The 25576-nt window shown below is 36.8% G+C and overlaps 1 protein-coding gene across 1 annotated transcript in view; it reads right to left on the reverse strand.

The window, feature by feature from the left end:
• LOC134532665 (BTB/POZ domain-containing protein Tiwaz) overlaps positions 1 to 25576 on the reverse strand; it is a 435728-nt gene that overhangs the window by 87182 nt on the left and 322970 nt on the right. The window contains exons 3-4 of the mRNA XM_063369386.1: positions 21366 to 21461; positions 14820 to 15014 (exon numbers count right to left, since the gene is read on the reverse strand). Of these exons, the coding sequence (XP_063225456.1) occupies positions 14820 to 15014; positions 21366 to 21461 (291 nt within the window). The remainder of the gene's footprint in view (positions 1 to 14819; positions 15015 to 21365; positions 21462 to 25576) is intronic.

The raw sequence follows: 25576 nt of genomic DNA on the forward strand, positions 1-25576 counted from the left end.
TTCTGTAATATAATTGTTATAATTGTGGAATAAACAGTCGGAACTGATGGACTGGCGAACTGGTGGCTTTCCAACCAATCGGATTATGGGATCGAGAACCCTCAGTCCGAACTGCATCTCGCCAGTCCAAACTGTCAGTCCGAACCATCAGCCAATCAGCTGAATATCTTGGCAGACATATTTGTTCATAATTTTTGGTTGCTAGGCTATTTTTTTCTAACTAAAAGTACAACTAAAACTAAGACATTCTACGATGAAACGATACAACTAACAGCAACAGCAACCGCAAGACTGATCGTGTGTGCAGAAAGCCTCAGTTCAAACCAAACTGTGGTCAGTTCGGGCTGAGCAGTCTGAACTGAGCACCTGGACTGATAGTGTGTGGGGGCTTTAAGAGGCCACTCCAGTGTTTCAGGGGCACTACGCAACCCGCGTTAACCTCATAAGATTCAATGCTATTTTAATTTTGCTTATAACTAATTAACTAATATAGATTTCGAAATGATGCTTGATTGATATGTAAGACAACGATGCTCTCATCAAAGCCCCTTTCTTCAAAAATGTGCATAAATTATGGTTTTATACTAATGTTTACTAATATGAATAAGTGTATTGTCTAGGTTTGAACCATAATTTATGCACGTTTTTGAAGAAAGGGGTTTTGATGAGAGCATCGTTGTCTTACATATCACTCAAGCATCATTTCGAAATCTATATTAGTTAATTAGTTATAAGCAAAATGAAAATAGCATTGAATCTTATGAGGTTAACGCGGGTTGCATAGTGCCCCTGAAACACTGGAGTGGCCTCTTAATGAATCGAGCCCTGACGGCTATGTGTCATAGCGCGGGCTAAAAGTCTGGCAAAATCGATGGGAACGCGCTGCTCGGAGCCGACCGCCGGAACCAAACAGCAGGCGGAGTCTGAAAACACAAATGTCCGTAAAGCCTGCCCCACACGACACCCATTTCCTTAGCAGTTTTCATGTAATTTTTATGCTAGCGCGCCTGCTCCCGTGTGGGTAACATTTCAGCACCCTTCCAAGGGGTCTGGCTCTGGGTATAAAAGTTTTCATAACCGAAGTCTTAGCCAAAACCGTAATAGAACGTGTTCTATTTTTCTGCTATACCCACGAGCTGGAGCCGTCAAGATGGCGGACCCACGTGTTGCAATATAACCCCGTATATAGTCTGTATTGTCAACATTAAGGGACGTAACAAATGTAATGGTATGCCAAATGAAACTTTATAATAGTAAAACTACTATGGAATATATTTGTTAAACTGAAATTGCCACAGAAAGAAGTAATCGGAAATTTTAAAATACGTTATGAAAATACGTTGCATTCTATATTACCCATTATTTCCTATCACATTCGTAGAAGTTGCGGTAGCGTAGTGGCGAAGGGCACGATGGCAGCGGTAGAAGGGTGATTTTGAATGTGGTTCGAATCCTCATCGGTCCAATTTTTTTTTTAGTTTTTTGTTAAATAACAGATAATTAAATTGTACATACTGTGCTTTCTGCAAATATAAATTATTAGAATTAATTTATGATATAATATTATTAACTACATTTAGGTGTCTCAGTCCATTGATTTTATTCATAGTACTACGTACCTAGATTTATTTTTACTTTTAAAAAAGTAAAGTAAAATCACATGTTCACAAATAATTTAAACCAAAAGTTAATTTTATAATTAAAACGCCAACGTTTATTAAGAAACGAGTGTCCATAAATTAATAATGAATAAACTGATACTTCATAGCGACACACCTGTGAGGGTAAAAGAGAACATGCAAAATGTTTTTCTTCACCTAAGATTTAAATTTATTACGCGGTATGTGCGTGTTTATTTGTCTCACTGGGTTACAAAAAATATTAGTTACAATTCCTCTAATTATGTAGTTAAATATATAAGTAATCAATAAATCTTATATATAACATATATGAATCGGTAGCATTTTTTTACTATTACAATGAAATTAGCTTGATTAACTGTATAATTAAATTAATATTAGAATTTAAACCGTACATAAACTACATTTAGTAAACCCAATGTCCCTTGTATCATTTAAATTTATATATTTTTAGATTTTGAAATTAACCTACAACTTAAAAATATATTTGTAATTCCAAAATTGCTCTTAATTTGTTTTTAAATACTAAACCAATTTTGTTATTTATTTGCAAATGAAAAATATAAGATAAAATATCAAATAATATTTCCGCAAGTTACATAATTTTTAACACAAACAGGTGTAACTTTCACTTTTTTTTTCTTTTTTTTCTTCTTCAGAATTTTGATAAGTTGACTACGACAGGTTTATCCTCCCCTGATATGTTTGCTTTGGTCGTAAACTAAGTTGGCTGGTTTTCTGTTAGCATTCTAGGTATCGTGTGTATGGAGTTAAGAAATCTTTCTGCGGTTCTGCTATACAAATTTTTATGAAAATTTTTATACCCATGGGTATAACAGAAGTTATAGCAGAAAATGGGCATCGTGTGGGGTGGGCTTAATGACGCTGGCGCGTATAGCCACGTATCGCACGCCAAGCACTTCGTCAACATATTTTGAAAGAAAAATTTTGCGCCCAAGATTTTTTTCAACCTCCTTGGCTTCGCTCTTTTGATACGTATGCCATTCTCCTAGGTAGTTCCCTTTCATTTTTTGCGTAATTACTTATATATTAAACGTTTTTTTGAAGTAAAACTTCTTTAGGCGCGTTTTCAAGGCCAAATTTTAATGCAACGTTTCCGTGAAACATTGTTGCGAAACGTTTCTGACGCGAAAAGGACGGAGAATAGGTTTCGGACGGTGCAGAGAACTTGTCGGGCCCCGATGCCTAGAACGAGCTCCACGGGTGTAAAAAGTCGCGCAAGCGATCTGGACGTCTTCGGCTCGTGGGTGTAGCAGAAACGCGCATGCGCATTGGGACTTTCAATCTGTTACAAGTTTCCGTTCCGTCATGCGCGCGCATTCCGTTGCATCCCCATCGCATAATAAGAATTTCACCCTCGACGCGCCTTAAAGAAAGCATAACTTAAAACAAGGAAGGTAATAACGGAGTAATAATTTTACGCCGTTGCGATGAGGTATTTTATGCGCGGGCCAGATGCGCCGGCGGCGTTCGGAGACACGGGGCTCTGGAAAAGCGCTGGCGGGCAAATGTAAATGCGAACTCAAGAAAGTCGGTAATAACGAAACGGAAAAAAAGAAGAAGAAAATGAACCTCGGCGAGGCAGCCTCGGGGCCTGGGGAGACGCGCGGGCGAGGTAAAGTAACGTGGGTACACCAAACATGTTTTCCATCGGGCAAACCCTCCCCCCACCCCCAATCCCATCCTGTTTTTCACACACACACACACACACACACAAACTCCCACTCTTTCTTCCCGGCCTTCTCTCTGCCGCGCCGACTAATCCCGATAAGCGATCATGCGCGCCCCTGGCCAGACTCGTGTCTGGACAACTCCAGGAAACTTTCCTAAAGCTCACGAGCCGCGCGTTGTTTGCGCGGCGATGTTGGTAGCAGTGCCTCGTGCCACGGAGATGGCCGTGCCGTTGTGGGTAGGCAGCAGGGGGTGGCCACGTCTGCACGATTGATTACACGGTAATTGAGTGAAGCCTTTTTTTTTTATCCCTCCGGCTAATTGTTGCATCACGTTAGTTAGACGCCCAAAACATTGGCTGAAGTGAGTGTTTGCATTGTAGAATCAGTTTAAATGACATTCTCTTTATGAAAGTGACTGTTTTTAATGTTGCAGATTCTAATCCATACTTACTAACCATCGCCAGACTTTATCAGACTCAATTTCCACAATGTTTTGGACGAAACAACATGATGATGGCGAGGTTAAAAAAGTGATCGACTACGTCACAGCATGTCGTCTCCTGACATTTCCTAACTCCGTGTTAGGTATTCTCTCTCTCTCTCTCTCTCTCTCTCTCTCTCTCTCTCTCTCTCTCTCTCTCTCTCTCCCACCCTTTTTTCCCGCCATCATAGGGAGATTCTTAAAATGTCGTTCGGCCGAAGCATCTGCAAAGGCGTCCTTTCCCAAAATTATTTTAATTATTTTAGTTTAACTACGATAAATAGGGACGTGTATTTTTCGCGAAATAAAGCACTGCAATACGGTTTCCCTGCGGCCGTCTGCAAGAGAAGCCATTGTAATATTCGACCGGGCCATTCAGGACGCGTTTGCTTCCGTACTGGATGGCTGTGATTGGTGTGCGTGCTACCTGTAGACATGTACCTGAACTTAACACATCCAACCATGAAACAAAATTTTCACACGCAGCTTGTCAGGAAATCTTTTCGCGAAAGGTATAGGTCCACTAAAGATAACGTTTTATAATTAGAGACTCGGAAATATAGAGTGAGTATGAATTCGATCGACAAACTTCGGCTGCAGGTTGAAAACATATAGGTAATACGACTTTGGTCTAAAGTGCTTCCCAAGTTGAAATGAACAAAATTTTTATTGTAAATAATAGAGAAAGTACTTCATATGGAACACTGAGCGTCTGAATTATTTTTAATCAAATTAAGTTCTACAACCCAAGCGAAATTTGACGCTGTCGCAAAATTATTTTATTACAATAATTGATAGAACTCCGCAATTTCGCGGATATTTTTGGCCACTAGGTGGACTGTAAAGTTATATACTTTAGCATGCTTTGATGATTAGATCTCAATTCTTCGGCCACTCCCAACTACAAACTGTGAGCCAGTCATCTAACAGCTAGGAGTGGAGAGACCCAATAACATAGTACCACTTAAAAGGAGGGGAGGTGCTTCAGTAATAAATCAACCAATAGGAAAGCATATGTGGGCAGAGTGTACATAGCAGTGGTAATTTTGGCCTGAAGCCAAATTATACGAGCCCTGGGAAGCATTTTAGACCATATAGATATTTACAACTAATTTTGTCGTGATGCACCAGCATGGTATCGCAGCTCAAGTGTAAAATGGCGTGCATTTCAGCCTGTCTCCAAATAACAAAGCCAATTTTGCAGGGCTCTAATATTATACTATTTAAATGATAATCCTTATTCTTAAAGGCTGGAAAAAATCGCAATTCCAATGACCTCTAGGATAGATTCCACGATCCTCTATGTACTCGAGAAAATTGCACTTGCTCATTGGCTACTGACTCGTAACACGTGTTACCTGGGATGCTTGTGATTCCATACTCCTTTTGTTAAAGGTTTTTCATTGGCTCAGAGTGCTTCAGTTAATGGCGGTTCAATCACCGAGGAAGCATAGAGATGAACGAATTTGGAATCTAGCCTATTTCTAAATGACTCCGCGAATTTTGCAGGTCTCTACTTATCCCAGAGCGCGGGCCTATATGTAGATACGCATAATATGTAGGGACCTGTAAAATATGCGATTTCAAATCCCTAAAGGATGGACTCCATGATCCTCTATGCACTCGTGCAAATTACATCTGCTGATTGGTTACCGACTCGTAACACCTGTTGACTGGAATGATCGTGATTCGCTAATTCTTCTGTTAAAGATTTTTCATTGGCCCAGAGTCCTCCAGATAAACTGTGGCCCAATCACTGAAGCAAAATAATATCAAAAGTATATGGACTCTATCGTATCGCGAAATGAATCCTAGAATTTTACAGGTATCTAATAATATGTATTATCGCTAGAGTACGTTAGTGTATCGTGTGTATCGACTTTCAAACGTGCATCGTCAGCGAACGTTTACAGAGAATATTCTTGGCCAACGATCAAACCCTCCACTAAATATTACCGAAACAGAGGCTACCAAGTTGAGATGTCTCACCAATCGTCAACTAATGAACAGGTGACATTTGCCCGACTACATAAGGATCGTGAAGTCTATCCTAGAGAAAAATGAAGCGGCGAATTTTTCCAGTCTATGAATGAAGGTGAACGAGTTTGGAGTCTTGCCTATCGCGAAATGAATTCGTGAATTTTCCCAGTGTCTAGAAAGCGGTTGTCCGAGCGAGGGCTGGAGCGTGGGGAAGGGTGCTGTGACAGTTGGCAGCATTGGTCGGGTGGCAGGCCTGTTTGTATCTGCCGTGCAATGCTTGGACTACGCGCGCACACACGCACCTAGAGGGAGAGAGAGACATTCAAGCGCCGCTGCAGTATAAATAAACAAAATGAGACCGGGGCCCCGTGTATGCGCGCTGCACACACGAGCTATAGGCGGGTGGGTGCAAGGGGGGAGGGGAGGAGGGTACACCAGCCCCTCAGGCTTGTGTGTGTGGGCAGCCTGGCCTCGGGGCAACGCCATTTCCGAGGGACTTCCCCCCTCCCTCTTCCAGCGCTAAACCCGCGGACCGCTCCAGCTGTTTGTTGTTCTCTAATTGTTGTTGCGGCCGCCCGAGGCGCTGGTGTTGCTCTCGCCAGCCACCCGCCTCCCCTCCCTTCACTATCAACCCTCCCTCCTGCTCCTCTTCCTGTTGTTTCAGCGCCCCACCGCGCGCAGCGCTGCTGTCCGCCGCTGCGCCCATGTGTTCGTGCTAATTCCGGCGCGCGCTTTGTGGCGGAGCGAACTAATTTATAAGACGAGGAAACGGCTATAGGAGGAGTACGAAGCGAAGCCTGGGCGTTGAAGGGGAGCGGGTAGTTCATTTCGAACGGTAGCCAAGGCGGGGCGTCGTTTTGAATGCGCCGGCCAACGAGTTTTTCTTCCTTCTCTCTTGGAGGGTTAACGAGTGCTGAAGCCCACCGGCTGACGCGCATTGCCTCTGCCCCTTACTAATCATTGAAGCACATAACTTAGCGGGTGATAAGGCCATGCCTTTGTGGAGGTCGGAAGTTGCTCGATGAAAGAAGTTCGTGAAGACAACGCCACCCTGGGTGCGTTGTGAGTTATACGTTCAAGTCTTATTCATCACTAAAGACCTGCAGAAATTTGCGTAACAATTTGGAGACAGGCTAAAATGTATATATAATTATTGGTTTGTTTGGCATTTTCATTGGTTCATGAATAGTTTGATATGCCTAATAGGGAAATAAAAATAAAATACACACTACAAATTATTATGCCCCACACATATGCACTCATGATAGAAAATAATAAAATAGATTTAATACACACGAATTTTTAGAGGTCTCGAGAAATTACTTACGTATCAAAACCTTGTTAAACGTTTCACAAGAAATTGAAAACGAATCATCTTCATTCTGGCATCAAATGAGAGCATTAAATGAAACCAGTCTACCAGCAGTTTTACTTTAAGATTGTCGACCGAAAAATATGGTTTTTTTGCGTTTCATTCAAGCGTAGTTCCATAAAGGCTTTGTAAGTTTGCACGCATGAATCACTTTTTGATTACTAAGGTGTTTGGAACTTACGTCATGAAATGAAATGAGAAAATACACATAAACGCTTACAGGATAAAAAAAAATGTCCCCGGAATACAAAGAACATACCTCTGTACCTTAGTAAAAAGAAAATTAAATTTTTAGATGCAACAAATTAATTTTTTATTTGTACTGTTTTCAAGGGATTTGTTTAAAAAAATATTAATTTATTGTTTACCCCAGGCTGTTTTTAATTTTAATTAAGTTTTCGCGTTTGAAAAATGTTCTCAGAGAAAATAACCGAAAAACAATCGTGGTTGTTTTAGTGATTACAAAATTAATTACTGCCCGAGAATTATTATTCTACGATATTCACATTTAGCAAAGATAAGATTGGCAAGGTACGATATAATACGATCGGAAATATATGATAGGACACGATTAGCAGGATACGATTGGCAGGATTCGATAGGATACGATTGGCAGGATACGATGTGATACGATCGACAGGATATTATTCGAAGGGAAGTGGGACATCGGCGAAGAGGGTGAGACAACCCCTCGGGAGTGGCGCGAGTCTGTGTGTGGACAGGCGCGAGGTAGGAAGCGAACCACTGTAGAGCCTAGCTCCAGTGAGGAGTGCGAACTGTGGACTGGACAGACATTGAGTGACTTGAGACTAAACATTTTTAAGTGCCAGTGATAGGTGATCAGATATTTTGAGTACAATTGTTTATTAGTAATGCAAATATTAGTAATTAATAAAAATGAACCAATTAATTGGTCGATCCCTTGAGAACCCAGTTCTCCCCACATTATAAGTACTCGTAACAATATTAATATGTAAAAATTTTAATTCTTTTTCGATTTTTTTAAATAATTTGTTTGGTTGATAATTACAAATTTTCAATATGGCGGCCAAAATGGTCGACAAGATGGCGGATGCTGCGATAATAGAGTGTTTTGTGATTGACATTATTGTGTTCTAGCGGTTAATTAATAAACCAATATAACTGGCAGCGCACTCTAGCAGACGGTAATAGAATCCAGCACGGCGGCATCTAAGATGGCTCGCGTGACGGCATAATGGCGTAAATAATATATGCATTGGTATTAGTGGTGGGGTTAACCGCCTGGTAAGTAGGTACTGCAGACGATGGATACGAGATTTTTTTTTTAAATTGACCTCACTGGCAATTGAACCTAGGACTCCGAAATTTATGAAGTTAATACTTAATATTTCTGTTCCATTTAAAAAAAACTACAGTGCACAGTTCCAGTGGCTTGTCGGCAACAGAGCGTGCTCGACCAGGTGCGAGGCGGGAATGGAGGGGGTCGGCCGCAGAGAAGGTGGTCTGAGTTCAGAAGCCAGGTCATAAAACCGCAGGCTGCACTTCGAGCCGCCTTTACGACCAGGCTGGCTAAGGGCGCATGTCCCGTTCTACGTCATTACTTCATATTTACGTTCCACACGGTTAAACCCCCCGACTTTTTGAGTGGCTCAACTTTCACAAAACGTGTATGTATGTGTGTATATATATATATATATATATCGTTGACTTACTATCAAAAGCTTCTAAGTTTAATACACAAGTTTTTACAGCAGTGGCAAAAAACACACACACCTACACACACACCTACACACACACACACACACACACATATATATATATATACATACACACACACATATATATCGTTGACTTACTATCAAAAACTTCTAAGTCTAATACACAATTATTACAGCAGAGGCAAAAAAAATTATGTTTGGGATATAATGGAAAATATCGATATGATGTAAAAAATAAAAATGTCAATATAAAGTGATCTTTAATTATAAAAAAGAAAATACATTGTATACATGATTTATAAACTTTTAAGACATAGAAGGTATTGAACAATAAAATGAATAACAGTTAAGTCATAGGATGTTTCAATTAAGTCCGATAGATGTCCTTGCATTCATAATTTGACTTTGGAGGTTTTACAGGCCTGTGTGTCAGTAATTTATGAATTAAAGTAATCTAAAACACCAAAGTCTCAAAATTCATACTGAGCTTTTGATAATAAGCCAACGATATATAATATCGCATACTTTTCGCATAATTAACTGGCAAAGTTGAATTTTTTATGTTTTTTTTTTTTTGCGGTATGGATAAGGAGAATGAAATGGAATATAAAACTAAAACTTTTTAGGTTTAAAGCCAATTTTACTGGCTACTATGTGATATGGTAAAATTATTTTCATAAAAAAATATTTAATTTCTCGGGCTATTTTAAAACTATCAGAATTTTTATGATTTTCAAAGGCTAAATAAGGTGAAAATTTTTTTGAAAGAATTTTAAGACATACCACGAAGTAGCGTTTAAACAAAAAAAAATCAGTTATTTATTCAATTTTATTATCGTTATTCGTACTGCAAAAAATTGGTAAAAATTTAAATTTTGCCAGCTTATTACGCACAAAAGTTTGCACTATAATTCATTTTTTCCCTTCGTTTTGTTGAGCTCCGGCCACTCAAATTAAACAAGTTTAGCCGTGTTAAAGGTGAAAATAAAATAAGCGCCTGTAACGGGACGTGCACCCTGAAACGTTGCCCGTAAGGACTAGATTGTCCGCGGAGTGAGGGCGCGTGTAGCCCGAAGGCTGCGGCTGATCTCCGGCTGCAGAATGGCTTGCGACGAGGAGGATCACTTGCAGTGTGGGAACGTTATTATTTCCTAACGGGAGGCGTATCTCCTCAGAGGCTGGTAACGGTACCCAGCACTGGAGATCCAAAACAAAATACAATGATAAAAAAATAGTACGCTTTACTCTTACACGTCATACGAATTAAATAATGATTAATGCAGTTTTTTCCAGTACCTATCAAAAAAGTATTTATTTAAAAATGTTATACTATTGACATGACAACGTCTAATAAATCGATTAACGCCGGCTGCACGCACGAAAAAGTGTCCCACTACGGATGTCCCACTACGGATGTGTCCTGTTTGCTCATTGTACGCATGCGTGGCATCTCTCTTCATGTTCATTGTACGCATGCGTGGCATCTCTTCCACTCGATTTGACTTTTCAATCATATTTTCGTCGTTTGAAATATTAATATTATGTAATTTAACGATCGTCCGCCGATTTTCAGTACAATCGGTACGGTTATTTAAAAGTAATGTTGAATATTCAAATACGTTTTGAACCAACAATGGTGTTTTACAGTTACACATAATAATTCAAATTACACCCGGGATATTTTGCACAATGTTTTAAAAAATATTGTAATAAGTACATTATAAATAAGTTTGGTGTATTTGGGATGCATATTTGTTATAAAATCGTGTTATAAAAATGAAAAATATTATTCCCCTACCCTGAATTTTTTTTTATAAATATGTATATAATATCAACTACAATTTTTAAGTACGGCCTCGTGTCCGTGTGGTCAGCGTCGCTAACTTACAATTCCAAAGGTTGTCGGTTTGAATCCCGGCAGCTGCAAAATTTCTTTTGTACTTGTAAAAATATATACGGCACAGGCAACATTTCAATAGTAATAAATATATTTGAATTAATTAATGCAAATAAAAGTAAATTTATTAATTAAATTGTACATTTCATTTCACTCCTTTGTATCCATACAAAATAGTGATAATTCAATAAAAAAGATTCAAATTAAAAAAAAATTTTTCCTCAAAGAATATAATATTTTTAATGCCTAAATGGTTTGGTTGCAAAAACCTATTACGGCTCAGTCTCAGGCCGAATATGATATTTCCTTTTCTTCTAGATCAATCATTTCATCAATGTTTTGTTATGACGTTGTCACGTTAAACTATCGTCCGTAAACCCACTTTACAGACAACCAATTTTTTTATAAATATAACAAATTGTATTAAATAATAAATTATTAAAAATAATGAATATTACCAAAAAATCATGGCTACGTCACTGTAATGCCTGCTTCATTATTGCAAACACAAAAAAATAAGTATTAAATAGTAAAAATTTTAAAGCTGTGTCCAACACAAAAATAATGTAAAAAATAATATTTTGTTTGTGTGGAAAGATGTCTAGGCTTGCATGCGTGTAATAATTGGAGAACTTTATAACATTTCAAACGTTTTCCTTACAACATTGTTTTGGAATCATTATTACGTTTATCATCCTAGTTTCACAGCTAATATTTTGCAAGCGCAAGAAGGCCCCCCTCCCCCCCACCCAAATCCTGGTACCCTCGTCCATGTTCCTACACATGTCATGAAAGTTACTTATACATTTTATGGGAAATTCACCATACAAATGTGACAAAAATACAATGAAAATTATTTTTCCTGGAAAAAAAAAAGGAGTTCGTATTTATTGTTGCGCCCAGAACTAACTATGGTAAACTTCTGAGAAATGTATTTTTGTACTGCAGTTTACTCGAACTGATGCGTACCATGTTGACCTCATCATGCAGTCTATAAACAGTGCCAGTGCCATGGGAATAGTACACTGTGAGAGTTAATTTTAAAAAGAAAATGTTCATAGGCGAATATGAAGCAAGACTCTGCACGGAAAAGTAGTATTTTTACATTGTAGTTCTAAATATATCCACTAAAAAGCGCTTATGTATACTTATTCTATTTTCGATAGGGTTTTTTCCAACTCATGGAGCGCGTTGCTACTTTTCAAAATTTTTCAAATGATTTAATAACCCAATTGTTTTTTCATGTATATTATATATAATATATATTATACATTATATAGCTATATAATAGCGCCAAACATATCTTGGAGATCACCAAATTAATTAATACACGTATATACCCCTCTTAAGACGCTGCCAACAAATTTATTTTCACAGGTAGTTTCCGAAAGCGTTCAGAATAGTACAGATATATTCCACTAGATGGCTTGACGACGTGGATTGGTTTCTTGTAAAATATTTTTGATAAAAAAAAATAAGATTTTATTACTTTGACATTTTTGGGTTAGAACCGGGGGCTCTAAACTAAAAGACATTATTATTATTTTTTTTTTAAATAAACAAATCTAGTAGAGTAGGCGACGCGACAGAAGGCGCACGAGCGAGATGCGGTCGCAAAACAACGTCTGAAAATGAAGAAGCGCTGCCCCAGGCAGTTTCCCCGATACTGGGCACTCCTGCTCAATGGAGGTCGAGATTAACATAGCATCTCCCAAGCACCTCCTGACTCGGAGCAACGCTGTGGGAAAACTTTGCGTCTACGGTTTACAAATTCTTGGAAAATAATTTACCTACATTTTTTTTTTTTTTTAAGTGCGGGTAACGTACCAACGTGAATTGTTTTAATTTTGATAACGAATTTATGCAGGGTAGGCCTAAGGGGTTTCGTAACCTAGTGTTTAAAATTGATGTTTTTTTTTTTTTCAAAAATTATAATGCAATAATGATAAATTTGCAAAACCGAGTTACCGCTTATCAAATTGTCGTCAGAAGAATTATATTTATTGCGTAGTTACTGCCAGACTAATCACTGACGTGCTACACTGTAAAAAAAATTATTTATACTTTTACCAGGAAAGTCCTTGTAAACGTACAAAAAAAAATTACCGTGTATGGCTAGAAGCATTTATTTTCCGCGATAATATTTCGAGACTAGCTGAGAGTTAAAACTCTGTAGCATCGCCTGTGTTTCGCGATTGGTTGAACTTTAGGTGCATGCATTCTGTTAGAACACCAAGCACAGTAATATATTGCGGAAGCAAACCGTCCTGAATGGCTCACCCAAAGAAGTAATGACTTTTCTTGCAATAAGTCAGCAGCTTCTCTTGCGGACGAACGGAAATCACAAGGAATAAACCGCTGGCGCGGACATACCACATTGCAGTCTAACGGGACTGATTTTTTTTTCTCGCGAAAACTTCTTTCCCCTAGTGATTAGCGGAGACATGCCACATTTCCGTTATTTTACGGTATAACATATTTGCACACAAACAAGTCAACATCTTGTGTTCATCGGTGCTGCCAAATTTAACCTTATACACAGTTGGAAATTACATAAAGTTTACGGACTTTGCATAGAAGAATTTCCCTCAAATAAACGTAGGTTCTTCGTATTTCCAAGATAACTGGACGCTCGCATAAATTGTGCGGTACTCCAACCTCCGAGTTCTGAGTTGCTTTGCAAACATAGCAAATACGCGCGCTGGAGGAAGGAGAGGGTCTTGCTTAAGGCTTTTGTTCACATTTCGTTAAAGCTTTTGTTCACTTTTCAAATTGATTCTCGCGAGTTCATGTTCAAAGCAAGTAAACTCAGTACACTGTTAGTAAATTTACGGGTTTTCTACGAAGCATTCGCCTTAAATAAATGAAGTGTTCTTCGTAATTTCTGATAAACCCAGTCTTCGTAGAAACGACGCCGTATTTTGACATCTGATTTTTGTTTTTTTTTTGCCGTAAAAGTGATAAATACACACGTGGAAGATATATATATATTTTGCAATAGTCTTAAAAAGTTTTTGAAAGTTTTTATTGTACACCAAGGTTATACTTGTGGGTTAATCCTAAAAGTAATTGAACTTAGTACACGTAAATGTGCGAAGATACGGATAAATTTACGAAGATCCCTGGATGATTTTTACCCAGCATTCTTTGTAAATTTTAAGTGAAATTTTTTAACACTGTATCCATATATTTACGACGGTATCCGTAAACCAACGAAGATCCCTGAATAACTTTTAGCCACTGCACATCTTAAATATAAGCTGAAAATTTGGTTGCATCATATGAAATTTTGTGTTTTTTTATAGGTTTCTTTTCCTTTGTGGAAGGCGGGGGGGGGGGGGGGGGGAGGTGGTTTCAAACTGTCCATTACCAAAAGAAAATGTCATCTGAACTGGAAATGGTGCGGGTTTTAGCCTCTTTCAAAAAAAAATAATTACGCTAACTTTGCAAGCTGTCTCTGTTCACTACTAGATAACTGCAAAATATAAGATATTATTTAGCGACAGTCTGGATTGCAAATGTTCGTGAACTTTCAGGACACTTTCCGTTCGATCGCGCGAAGGACTAGATGCCAATGACACAGCAACTGATGACGGCAGAAACCAAGGGCCCGGGGGAAAAGAATTTATTATTATTTAAGGAGGGATTCGGCCCCGCCATCTTGGACTCTTCCATATTTTGTTGCTATAATTATAATTTAATCTACACCGAGAGAAAGGTTTGTTTGCCTCAACAAAACATTTGTTTATATATGGCGAAATAAATATATTTTGTTCATTCAAACCAAATATTTTGTAGTAAGAAAATTTCTGTCGACCCAACGAAATGATTTTGTCAACTCAATTGTATATTTGGTTAGGTGTAGCGAATTATTATTATTTTTTTACTTACCGAGTTTGGTTAAAGTAACAAAATAAGTTGTTCCGCCAAGTAAATATATGTTTCGCCATATGCAAACAAATATTTATTTGATTCAAAGAAACGTTTGTTTTTCTCTGTGATGATTGTTGGTCTGTGAAGGCATTGCTGCCACAGAAGGAAAGGCAGGCACTGACTTGGTGAGCGTCTCGAGCGACGAGGTGTAGATGGTGCCGCCCACGTCGATGTGCACGGGCGCCGTGTAGCGCGAGGCCGCCGCCACGCAGGGGATGCCGGTGATCTTGTGGTTGTAGCCGAGCGCCGGCGGCGTGGGCGACGACGAGTTGGACATGGTGGGCGAGGTGGCGGGCGAGCTGCCCGGGGACAGCAGCCTGCGCACACCGGGCGCCACTCCCAACAACACTCTGCACGTGCACTCGCACTCTTCAAGTTATTATTTGGCAACAGACTAAGCTAAAAACTGCTGTTCGTTTTCGTACTCTCTGTCATTGGTCCATGTGTTCTTGACACTCCCTCAGTAGAAAGTCAAAACGACACTAATCTGAGTATGTGCGATTATGTTGATTCTACCCTAGTGCCAGGTAATACGCACATTTTTGAGATCCCTAACCATTGGTTTTAGTAATTCCAGGTGAATTTGTTGCAAAATTTTCACTGCCCTCTTTGTAAATTTACAATTATATATTTTGGCAGCTAGTTTCCCAAAAAAAGTCTCAGTAAAATACCAAAATATTTTTACAGTTTTTGGTTATACATTAATTCCCATTATCTTCCATCTGCCCATTTACCTGACTTTTCCCCTCTTTTCACGTCCAATATAACTGTCCCCCCCCCCCCCAACCACATATTATCAGTGTATCTGGCAATATAACATATACATTTCTGCAACTGTTTTGTCATAGGAAACCTACTGTGTTAGTCAGGGCTTTCGAAGTTATGTTGTCTATAATACCTGTTTATTTTCATAGTTGTGTTGTTATCTTTGCTGCGTTGTCCAGTGTGCAATCAGTGTGCAATCTGTCTGCAATTACTGTGCTTGTAGAAACTGTCTCGTCATTGTTAGCCCACTGTGTTCGTCTGATCTTTTATTTTTTTTCGCGTCTAAATTCCTTCGACGGAATTCTTGTGCTGTCAGGTATTTTGAGTTTGAACTTGTTTGTCTGTACTGTCGTGGTTTTGTTGTCCATAATACCTGTTTAGTTTCATCGTTGAGTACATCTGTTCGACACAACTTATGTTAGGCTTGTTCTCTGAGGGTTAATGTTTTCATTTTTATTTCTTATTTTGCAGTCTTAAATTTTTTTCCCATGACAATCAGTACAAAACTACAATAGCGTATATCGAAAAAATTGTATTAAATCAGATACATTACAATTCACAGTTGGAACTGTTTCCATTTTTTTAACGTAACCATCACTGCTAAAAATGTATATTTGTTTTCCCAAACTTTGATATTCCTTTCGTTTTCAAACTAATACACTGTTTTTTATATTTCCTATGTTTAGTTTCTGTTTTACAGATTATTTATGTGTCACAAATTTATGATTAAAATTTGTATCAAGTTTAAGAAATTAAGAAACTATATCTATACTAGCATATCCAAAAATCTTATAGCTATTGTTTGGCAACCTAGTTTTTTTTAAATATTCCCTGTGTTTTCCAGGTTTTTAAGACACATTATAATTTACCTGAAATTTACCTGTTTTCCAGATTTTTCCTGTTTGCGGGATCCCTGTTATTAAACCACTCATGATAGTCTCTCGCATTACACAAGAAAAAACCCCACAAGAATTATTATACTGGTGTTAGCATTAAGCGTGTATGTCCCGTTCTTGCTCATTTGTTTATTTTTAAGTTTAACATAGCTAATCGTGTGGACTTTTTGAGTGACCGAATTTCAACAAAATTATATAACTTATATATATATATATCCTTTTTTAAACCATAAAAATTCTGATGATTTAAAAAGGCAACGTTAAATTTAAAAAAATTATATTTTTCTGACAGAAATTAAATATAACACATAGTAGCTAGTAAAATTAACTTTAAACCTAAACATTTCCTATTTTATATCCATTTCATTCTCCTTGTGTACTTTTTTTTCTTCAGATAATTATGCAAAAAGTATGTGAAATATATACATATATATTCATACATATATATACATATATTTCATTTTGTGAAATTCAGCCTCTCAAAAGGTCTGCAAGTTTAATCTTGTGGAACGGAAATCCTATATATAGTTACTCTCATTACGGACTTAATGATCGCGTAACGCTGTAGGCTATATAATTTTTATATTGCTCTATCCTAACCTGTTCCTCCCAGCATTGCTGCCAAATCCGTGGCGCAAAGATAATATTTTGACTACATCTTGGTGTTGGGTAAGCCATTTTCCTGCACATTATCGGTGAGTTAAGTATCTTAAATGTATGATTCTGTGTTAGTTGATTTATATAATTCTGTATTTCATATTTCATTGCATATAAAGGTGATACCAACAAAACAGGAAAGACCATTAATCTATCTTACGACATTAATCATTTAAACACAGAACGACATAAGGAAAAATAGTGGGCATACACATGGAAAGATAACGGTAATGTATATGGGAAGATATTGGTCAAACACATAATTCACAAACAGAATTATGTAAATCAACTGACACACAGAATCATACATTTAAGATACTTAACTCACCGATAATGTGCAGGAAAATGGCATGCCCAACACCAAGATGTAGTAAAAATATTATCTTTGTCACGATCAAGAGTTGCAAGCCAAGTGGAAGTGTATAATGAATCAATAAACAGCAAGGAAGATTATTGAATCTCCAGAGACATTTAATGGCTTTACAATATATTAAAATATATTAAATTAAATTGCATTTTTGATAAATATTTAATGTGTATTAAATTAAAGTGTCTATTATGTTTATTATTTTTCAACATGTGCCTTAGGCGCCTTACAGCTAACTAAAATTACTGAAGGAATTAAATATTAAATTCAAATTAAATTAAATGTTTTTTTTGAAGTTACACTTCTTTGGGCACGTTATGGAAAAATGATGAGAGTGAATTTTTATGACGCACGCACAGCATGCCACGAATAATTGATAAGATGAAAAAAGGCTACATACTAATAAAAAAAAGTGCTTCTAAAGCATAAAACTATTTTAGTATTTGATACTGAATACTGGTCCATATAATTAAAACACTTATATATTGTGAATATTAGTGATATAAATTGTGTTTTATAATTGTTTTATGTGTATTTTTAAGTGTAGGTATATAAGTAAAGTTATGTTCACGTAAGTATTATTTATTTGCATTACAAATTATAAAATTATTATTTAATTTCAGTGTGTTTATTGATTTTTTAATATTAAATACTCTGTATTTAATTATTTTTAAAATTTATTAAATTTAAACTTTACCAGCCGTATTTATAATATCACTCTAGTCATTTTTATTATTTTATTTCTATTAATTATTGCATTCAGGATTAAAGTTAGTTTTATTATTTTTTATTCGGAGCGTAAAAGCCATGCAGCATGGAATGACGTACTCACAAGAAAGGACAGTGGCGTACCCACGAGGAGGAGCATAGGTGGACTTAAGTAGCGTAGCAGTCATTCACTGACTTATCATACACAGTATATTAGAATAACCGTTGAGAATATATAGATTTACTTTCATTATTAATGAAAATGTATATCGATTATTAAATATTAAATTTTATGCACGTGTTTATATTATTGCTACATATATTTATGCTCATCACTGACTCACTGACTCTGTAACCTTGGAGACAAGCGTATCATGAAGCACAAATATTAGCCTACTCCATAGAGATGTGTATAAAATAGAAAATGGAAGTGTAACAATTGAGTATCATTTGAAATACAGTTACAAAAGTTGAACACGCCTTAATTATAAATTAAAGTGTTGGTATATTCATTATTTTCCAAAGGGTGCCTTAGACGCCTTAGGAATAACTATGCCTATAATTACTATAAAGTCTTATATCTCAGAACGTTTAGCTTCAAACGAAAAACTGTGAAAAAATTTCCGTTTGGAAAAATATGTACGCGTCAATGGAAATATTTTAATGATAGTTTGAATTTTGTACTTATGCCCTTTTTAAAAACTTTGTTTTATTTTTAGTAAACTAATATCTTTGAAGTTTATAATTTTATTAAAAAGGGGTTTGAATTTTTGTTTTTGATTTATATAATATATGTTTGTATGCTCGAAATTTTTTTTGACAGATTTGCTTTTTTGTAGTTACGGTCTTTTGAATTTTTGTATTATATTCTTTTTTTGTGGTCACTTAATTTATTGTTGCTAAAATTATCGGAAAAAACCACAGATGCACTAATTATATATATAACTTTTATCAAATCTATTTTATCATTATATGTATGTCAGAAATAATTTTCATTGTCACAATAATAAAATAATCGAACTTTTAATAAAAATTTCGTGTAAATTAAATAAATTAATAATTCTTTAACGGGCGCCTTAAGTGCCTTACAATCTCCTAGTATAAAACAATGACCTGGAACGGGACACACGCCCTTAAGAAGGTTGCTTATTAAGGCTACATCTCACACGCAATGTGGGTTATATAATTTTCTTGTCATTGCTATTTTTGCGGCAATTTTATATTGATTAATTCTGTTGAATTAAGTTTACGTCTAAAATATATATAAAAAAATATTTTTTATGATTATCTAACAGCGGTAAAATTCACGCAGTGCGACTTTTAACAGCTCGAAAATAACGTTTAGTATCTGGTGAGAAAATTTGTGACCAGCAAACAATTTAAAGAGCTATCGGAATTAATTTACAGAAAAGCAAAATGCCTTAGTTAATAGTAACGACAAGGAAATGAGACGTGTGAGATCTGGCCTTAACGTTAAAATACGCAGTCTGGAGAGAGAATTGGTGGTCTCGGGCCCATATCCCGCTGAAGCGACGTGAATAATGTTTCCGCGTGATGTTTTAAGCTCGACCGCGCCAGGAACCTTTCAGAGTGATGCCCTATCCTGTGAAATCAGGCATGAAATGGCCACAGCATCGGGAGCGCACACAAAAAAAAAAATCCCAGAGTAATTAATATCCGGTCCTCGCTTACCCCTGGGAAATCACATTTCCTCCCCCTTGAGCAAAAAAAAAAGTTCGCGTTTTCCAGTAAAATGGCTGCATTGAAAAATAGCAAGAGAAATTATTTACATCCACAACTTATCAAAAAAGGTAACATATACGTAGGGACCTATTAACAATATATTTTTTTTATGAAAACAAAAATTGGGCAGTGATTTTACGTGAAAATATTTAGAGACAAGATTTTATTTAAATAACTATGACAACAGCAGAAATGGTGGCTTACCTATTGGTTAAAATTTAAGTGCTAAGCAATTTTACGTACGTGCTTATGATACGCTATTATAATTTTTTTTCCTACTGAAAACCAATTGGTATGAGTTATTTTATATTTTAGCTTATCCTTAATACATTCTGTACACTTTAACGGTCATAACAAGAAATAATAGCAACATAAAAAGTACTTGAGAATGTTAGGAAGGCGGTTCTATTTTTGTGCGATGGTTCTGCAATCTCTAGTATTTTTTCCGTAACAATTGTATCAATGGTTGCGAAACGTCCTCTAGAATGCGTTGAAACCAGTTTCTAGCCTCGCGCAGGGCACCGTTTATTAAAACTGTTGCCTATTTCGTTCCTTACTGGGATTCAGTTTGGAAACGTTCTGGAATACGGCCTGTGAGTTAGGTTATGGTTTTGTCCCAACAAGCAGTACTTATTCGCTACCTTAACCGAACGTCTTGGAATACCAAACTTTGAGTTTAAATCTGCAAAATTCGCATTATTTTCTGGTACAGAACTGGACTGCACACTTGTACACAAACAATTCAGCGTCTATTGCTCGTTGGCTGCAACTAGAGTTTAACTTCTATTCCAGATTGCATGTGGCGGAATGTTATGAATTTTGGTTGTTTATCATTTTCTTTTCTTTTTGGGCTTGTAAAACTATGTGCCTATTCGTTAATGAAATTTACATCCAAACTAATAATAGTACACATTTCCACGCATGACTCCAAACAGTAACGCGAATTTGGTAGGTGGCACCATTGCACACTGTAAATGTTTATTTTTAATGGAACAGAAATATTAATGTAGAGTTATAGATATTTATAAATTTGTATCTACTTTACTTGAAAACAACTGTATCTCTACACAACAGTGTTCGCAGTATTACTGGGTTCAGATGCTTATTTGGGCATTTATGCTTTGTGTTGTCCCAGTACCTCCAATAGTTAAATTTATCTGTAAACCGTTCCCCGAATAGATTTCCGCACATTGGTAAGCACAATTAAACCAAATATGATAAAAAATGGAATATTCAATAATATTTTTTCATCGCTTAAAAAAATGCTTGAATGAAACATAAATTAAAATATATAATTATGTTCTCATTTTCGTAAGAAATTTTCATTATTACCTACTATTTCGAAAAAAACCTTTTTTTCCCACATATGTAAAAATAATTATAGTCATGTGTTGTACAAAGTTACAATATATTTATTGTGGCAATACAAGCTATTTCTTGGCGACTGGTTTCCGAGGGAATCTTCTGTGAAAGTGCGGGAATCCCCCCCCCCCCTCCTGTGCAGGGCGACGCGCGGAACAGCTGGTACTCACCTCATCTTGATCTGCGCGCTGGGGAACATGGTTCTGGACGAGGACAGGTCCTTGGGCTCCTTCCCGTCCACATCGCCCCGGATCTCACATTTCCGCCTGCAACACACGTCAAATCACATTTAAGTCTTTCTCAGTAACAGAATGTATTTTTCTGAAGACATAAGCCAGTGGATAGATTATAAATCTCTGTTAGAAAAACATTATCACCAAGTCTAGCCTATAGGAGGAGATGTTAATTTTTTGGGAAAACAATCTCCTGAATTTATCGGAAACTTTTCTGCGGAACAGGACAAATATCCAACTAGTTAGTTCAGTTAACATTTGGAAATGTGGTGGGAGCCATGCTGTATTTATAGAAACAAACATTTGTTTTTTAAACTACCACTTAGCAGAAATAAATTATATTGTATAACTTACATCAACCTATCTCAAATTATGGGGTACAAAAAGGAAAAGTGATTTGACGGTTAAGATATAGTTGGTTTGTTGTGGACGCCAGCACCACCGCTGTCGCGACGCCTCTCACGTCGCCACAAATACACTAACGAAGAAAATAAAAACTCTGTGCTCGTACACAAAATAAACGTGCATAAACGTAACTGGAGGGGGCAGTGAAGCCTGTTCCCCGGACGCGGAATTTTGTTGGGAAAACAGCTAATTTAGAGGAGTCAATTTTTACTTTATTAACTTGACTATCGTAGTGTTGGAAAACAAAAGAAAAATGTTGGAGGACACAAGGACTGAATTATTAGTTTTGAAAGATACAAATATTAAAAAAAGAACTGGTATATTTTGCGTACTCTTCAATTTAAGATGATTAAAAACTAAATGGCTGCAAATAAATATATTTATTTACCTTCTAGGATGAATCAAAAATATTTGTAATTCCACATTAACATGTGGTGGCGATGTGAGGTGTTGTCGGGAAAGGTTGGTTTCGAAGGAAAAAAAAAGGGCGCCAATATGAGTTCTTGCCCCGGGTGGAAACTAGTCTAAATACGTTCCTCTGTATGTGACAGTAGAATCTCCACTAACGTTAGAGTGTAATTTTACGCCTACATGTATTGATGATCTTATTTTTATTCTCGTGTTTATGTAAAAATACTATCAAAGGTTAAACGAACAACTACACTGTTTTGGTAAATACATCAAAACTATTGGTGTAATTTTACTCTGTGATATATTAATTAACAATTGCATGCATGTACGTTTTACCACACCTGTCAGTTTTACTGCAGCTTTGAGTAAATTTACTTTAAAGATGGACGTATTAATTTGTACTAATTCAAAATGTATTTTATTGTTTGTAGTAACGAACATTGTGTACTTTCGAGAGATTTTTAATTTTATCACATTTTATTTTTGAAATGAATACTTCTAACAATCTGATTGAATTAAAGGAGTATCGAAGTTATTATCTTTTGGTTATTAGTCTACAGTCTTAATCACATGACCATCGTGCTTATTAATAAATTTAAAATATTGGGAGTATCACTTTCGTAATCTAATGTAAATTATATGTGGTTTTGTCAGAATAGGTTGCGAAATAATTTTTTTTTGCAGTTCCTCGTTTGTTGTACATCAACTCTGGTAGATATTTTGTACTTATACAATGACGAATGTTGTATACCTACAAGTGCAGTGTACTGACAAAACAAAAACTCGATACCGATTAATTTAACACTTATTTAATTTATATATCTACATGTGTAATTTGACACGTTAGCTATTGTAATAAAACATGAATATTAGAGAATTTTTGACCGAAGCATGTAGCATAATTTGTTTTTCTAGAAACATTTGTGTAAAACTATACCAACTGCACTTGTGTTTCAAAAAAATATGACAAAAATGTAAAATCACTAAACCCTGGCATATTTAATTTTACAATTTTTTTTTAGATATAGAGCGGAAAAATTTACGGATTCATTTCTTGATAGACTAAATTTCAAATAATTTTAACTACGCGCTGCTTTTGTTATTGGTTCACCGTTTACGTGAATTACTATGGGCCAATGAGAAACCCTCAACCAAAGAAATCTCGAATCACAGACTACTCAAAAATCTGCTACCATTGAACAAGTGGCATTTACCCTAGTAGGCAGATGTCTGTGGAGTCTGTCCTGGAGGTCACTGAACACGCCATTTTTCCCCATCTCTAGCTATACGATATGTTATCAAAAATACAATGAATAATTTTATTACAAACAATGTTACATCAATTTTAAACTAATTTCCATCAAAATTCTCTCCTTGACAGGCGATGCGCACTTATCCCAGTGTTGATTCAATGATTGGAAGCATTTATGGTTGGTTCGGCCAAAACTCGAGGATGAGAAGTGAGGTGTGGCACGGCGCGCTGTCGTGATGGAGGAAGCCATTGACCCCTTTTTCTAGTCTCCGTTTCGCAAAAAAAAAAAAAAAAAAAAAAAACTTAATGTTAACGCGTTGTTAGAATTCCATGATTAGAGATTCGGGAATTTCGCAAATTCATTAAGTCCCAAGTTAGAGTGCAAACATTCACAATCTAGCGCTGTGTTCATGATTGGACCGCAGTTATTTGGACACGCCCCTCTACGACCGAGAGCCAACGATGCCCAGCTAGGAGAGAAGTAAACGAATCAGGTAGTGCCAATTAACAAGGATAAAAATGTTCTCACTAAGAAATCAACCAACAGGAAAGCAAACATGGATTGAGCACACCTATGACTAGAGACCTGTAACATTCGCGGATTCATTTCGCGATAGGATAGAGTCCAAAAACTTTTGACATTATTTTGCTTCAGTGATTGGGCCACAGTTTATCTGAAGGACTCTGGGCCAATGAAAAATCTTTAACAGAAGAATTAGCGAATCACGATCATTCCAGTCAACAGGTGTTACGAGTCGGTAACCAATCAGCACATGTAATTTGCACGAGTGCATAGATGATCATGGATTCTATCCTTCAGGGATTTGAAATCGCGAATTGTACAGGTCTGTACTTATGACTAATCCGCGAAATTTCCGGGTCTCCATCCACGGTAAATACGACCTCATTTTCCAGAAGATTGGAACATGACATTTCCCCCTCGAATTAAAATCGCTGGGGAATTTTCATGACTTTTCCAGGATTTGAAGTGAATTACCTGACTTTTTCTGAACCATTCCTACATAGCTGACTTGTCCGTTAATCTCCCTGGCTTTTCAATGTAAAATAATGATTTTTTTTTTACCACAAACAAGTCAGATATGGACTGGAGTAGATTATTTTTTGTTCTCTACAGTTTTTTCATTGAGTTGGTGCCGGTGGTGTGTGTGTTTGTGGGGGGGGGGGGAGGAATCACCTACATCGTCCTTCTCAAATGACTACATTGCTCAAATTTAAGAGGGGGCAAACTTTTATATTGTCATAGATATATGAACTTGTGGAATAATAAAAAAAATTCTAAATTTAAATACTGTTGATAACTTTCAGGTCTACAAAATTTACTAGTTAAATAAATGTTCACTTACGTATTAGGACAAACCAATAAGAAAAAAAATATTCTAGACGTTTGTGCCTCTCCGAACATACATACAGCAATTGGCTTTAGAGCAATCAGAGACTAATATTTGTATAGATGGTTGAAAATAAATGGGCGAGGAAGATTGTACTGTACTATATTTACTTTATAAAAGCCACATAGATACATGTTATATTCTTTCATCTAATCTTACATAAGAATTTGCCACCACCATGCCCCTTCAAAACTTCCTGTTGGGGTCAGCTATGTTCCCCTCCTCCCCTTCCTCTTATATACAGATTTGGATGCGAAAATTGTATAATTTTTGTTTTTCATCGTTCCTCCTGGTTTGAAAGTATCTAGAGCACTCGATTTTTTTCCAAACACATAAAGGTTTGTACCATGTGTATCATCAGTTCTGATTATCTTTATTATATAGGCTATAGCACGATACGAGGAAGAGTCGTTTGACCCATTACTGCGGTTCTTGCCAAGGTAGGATGATTCCACGATGGTTTTCCATTGCCTTCCGCGAGATGAAGGCGAACGGGACATCACTGACCCCCAGGAAGAAGGTTTGTAAAATGCCCTCCCCGGCGGAGAATCAAACCAGGTCCCCTAGGCCCACAAGCCAGACACGCTGGTCACTAGATCAAGCGGGCAGACAGACCACGATATAACCGCTAGGAAAAATTATATATATCTGTACCAGAAAGTTTCATTTCC

The sequence above is a fragment of the Bacillus rossius genome, chromosome 1, assembly GCF_032445375.1.
Source record: "Bacillus rossius redtenbacheri isolate Brsri chromosome 1, Brsri_v3, whole genome shotgun sequence".
NCBI lineage: Eukaryota > Metazoa > Arthropoda > Insecta > Phasmatodea > Bacillidae > Bacillus > Bacillus rossius.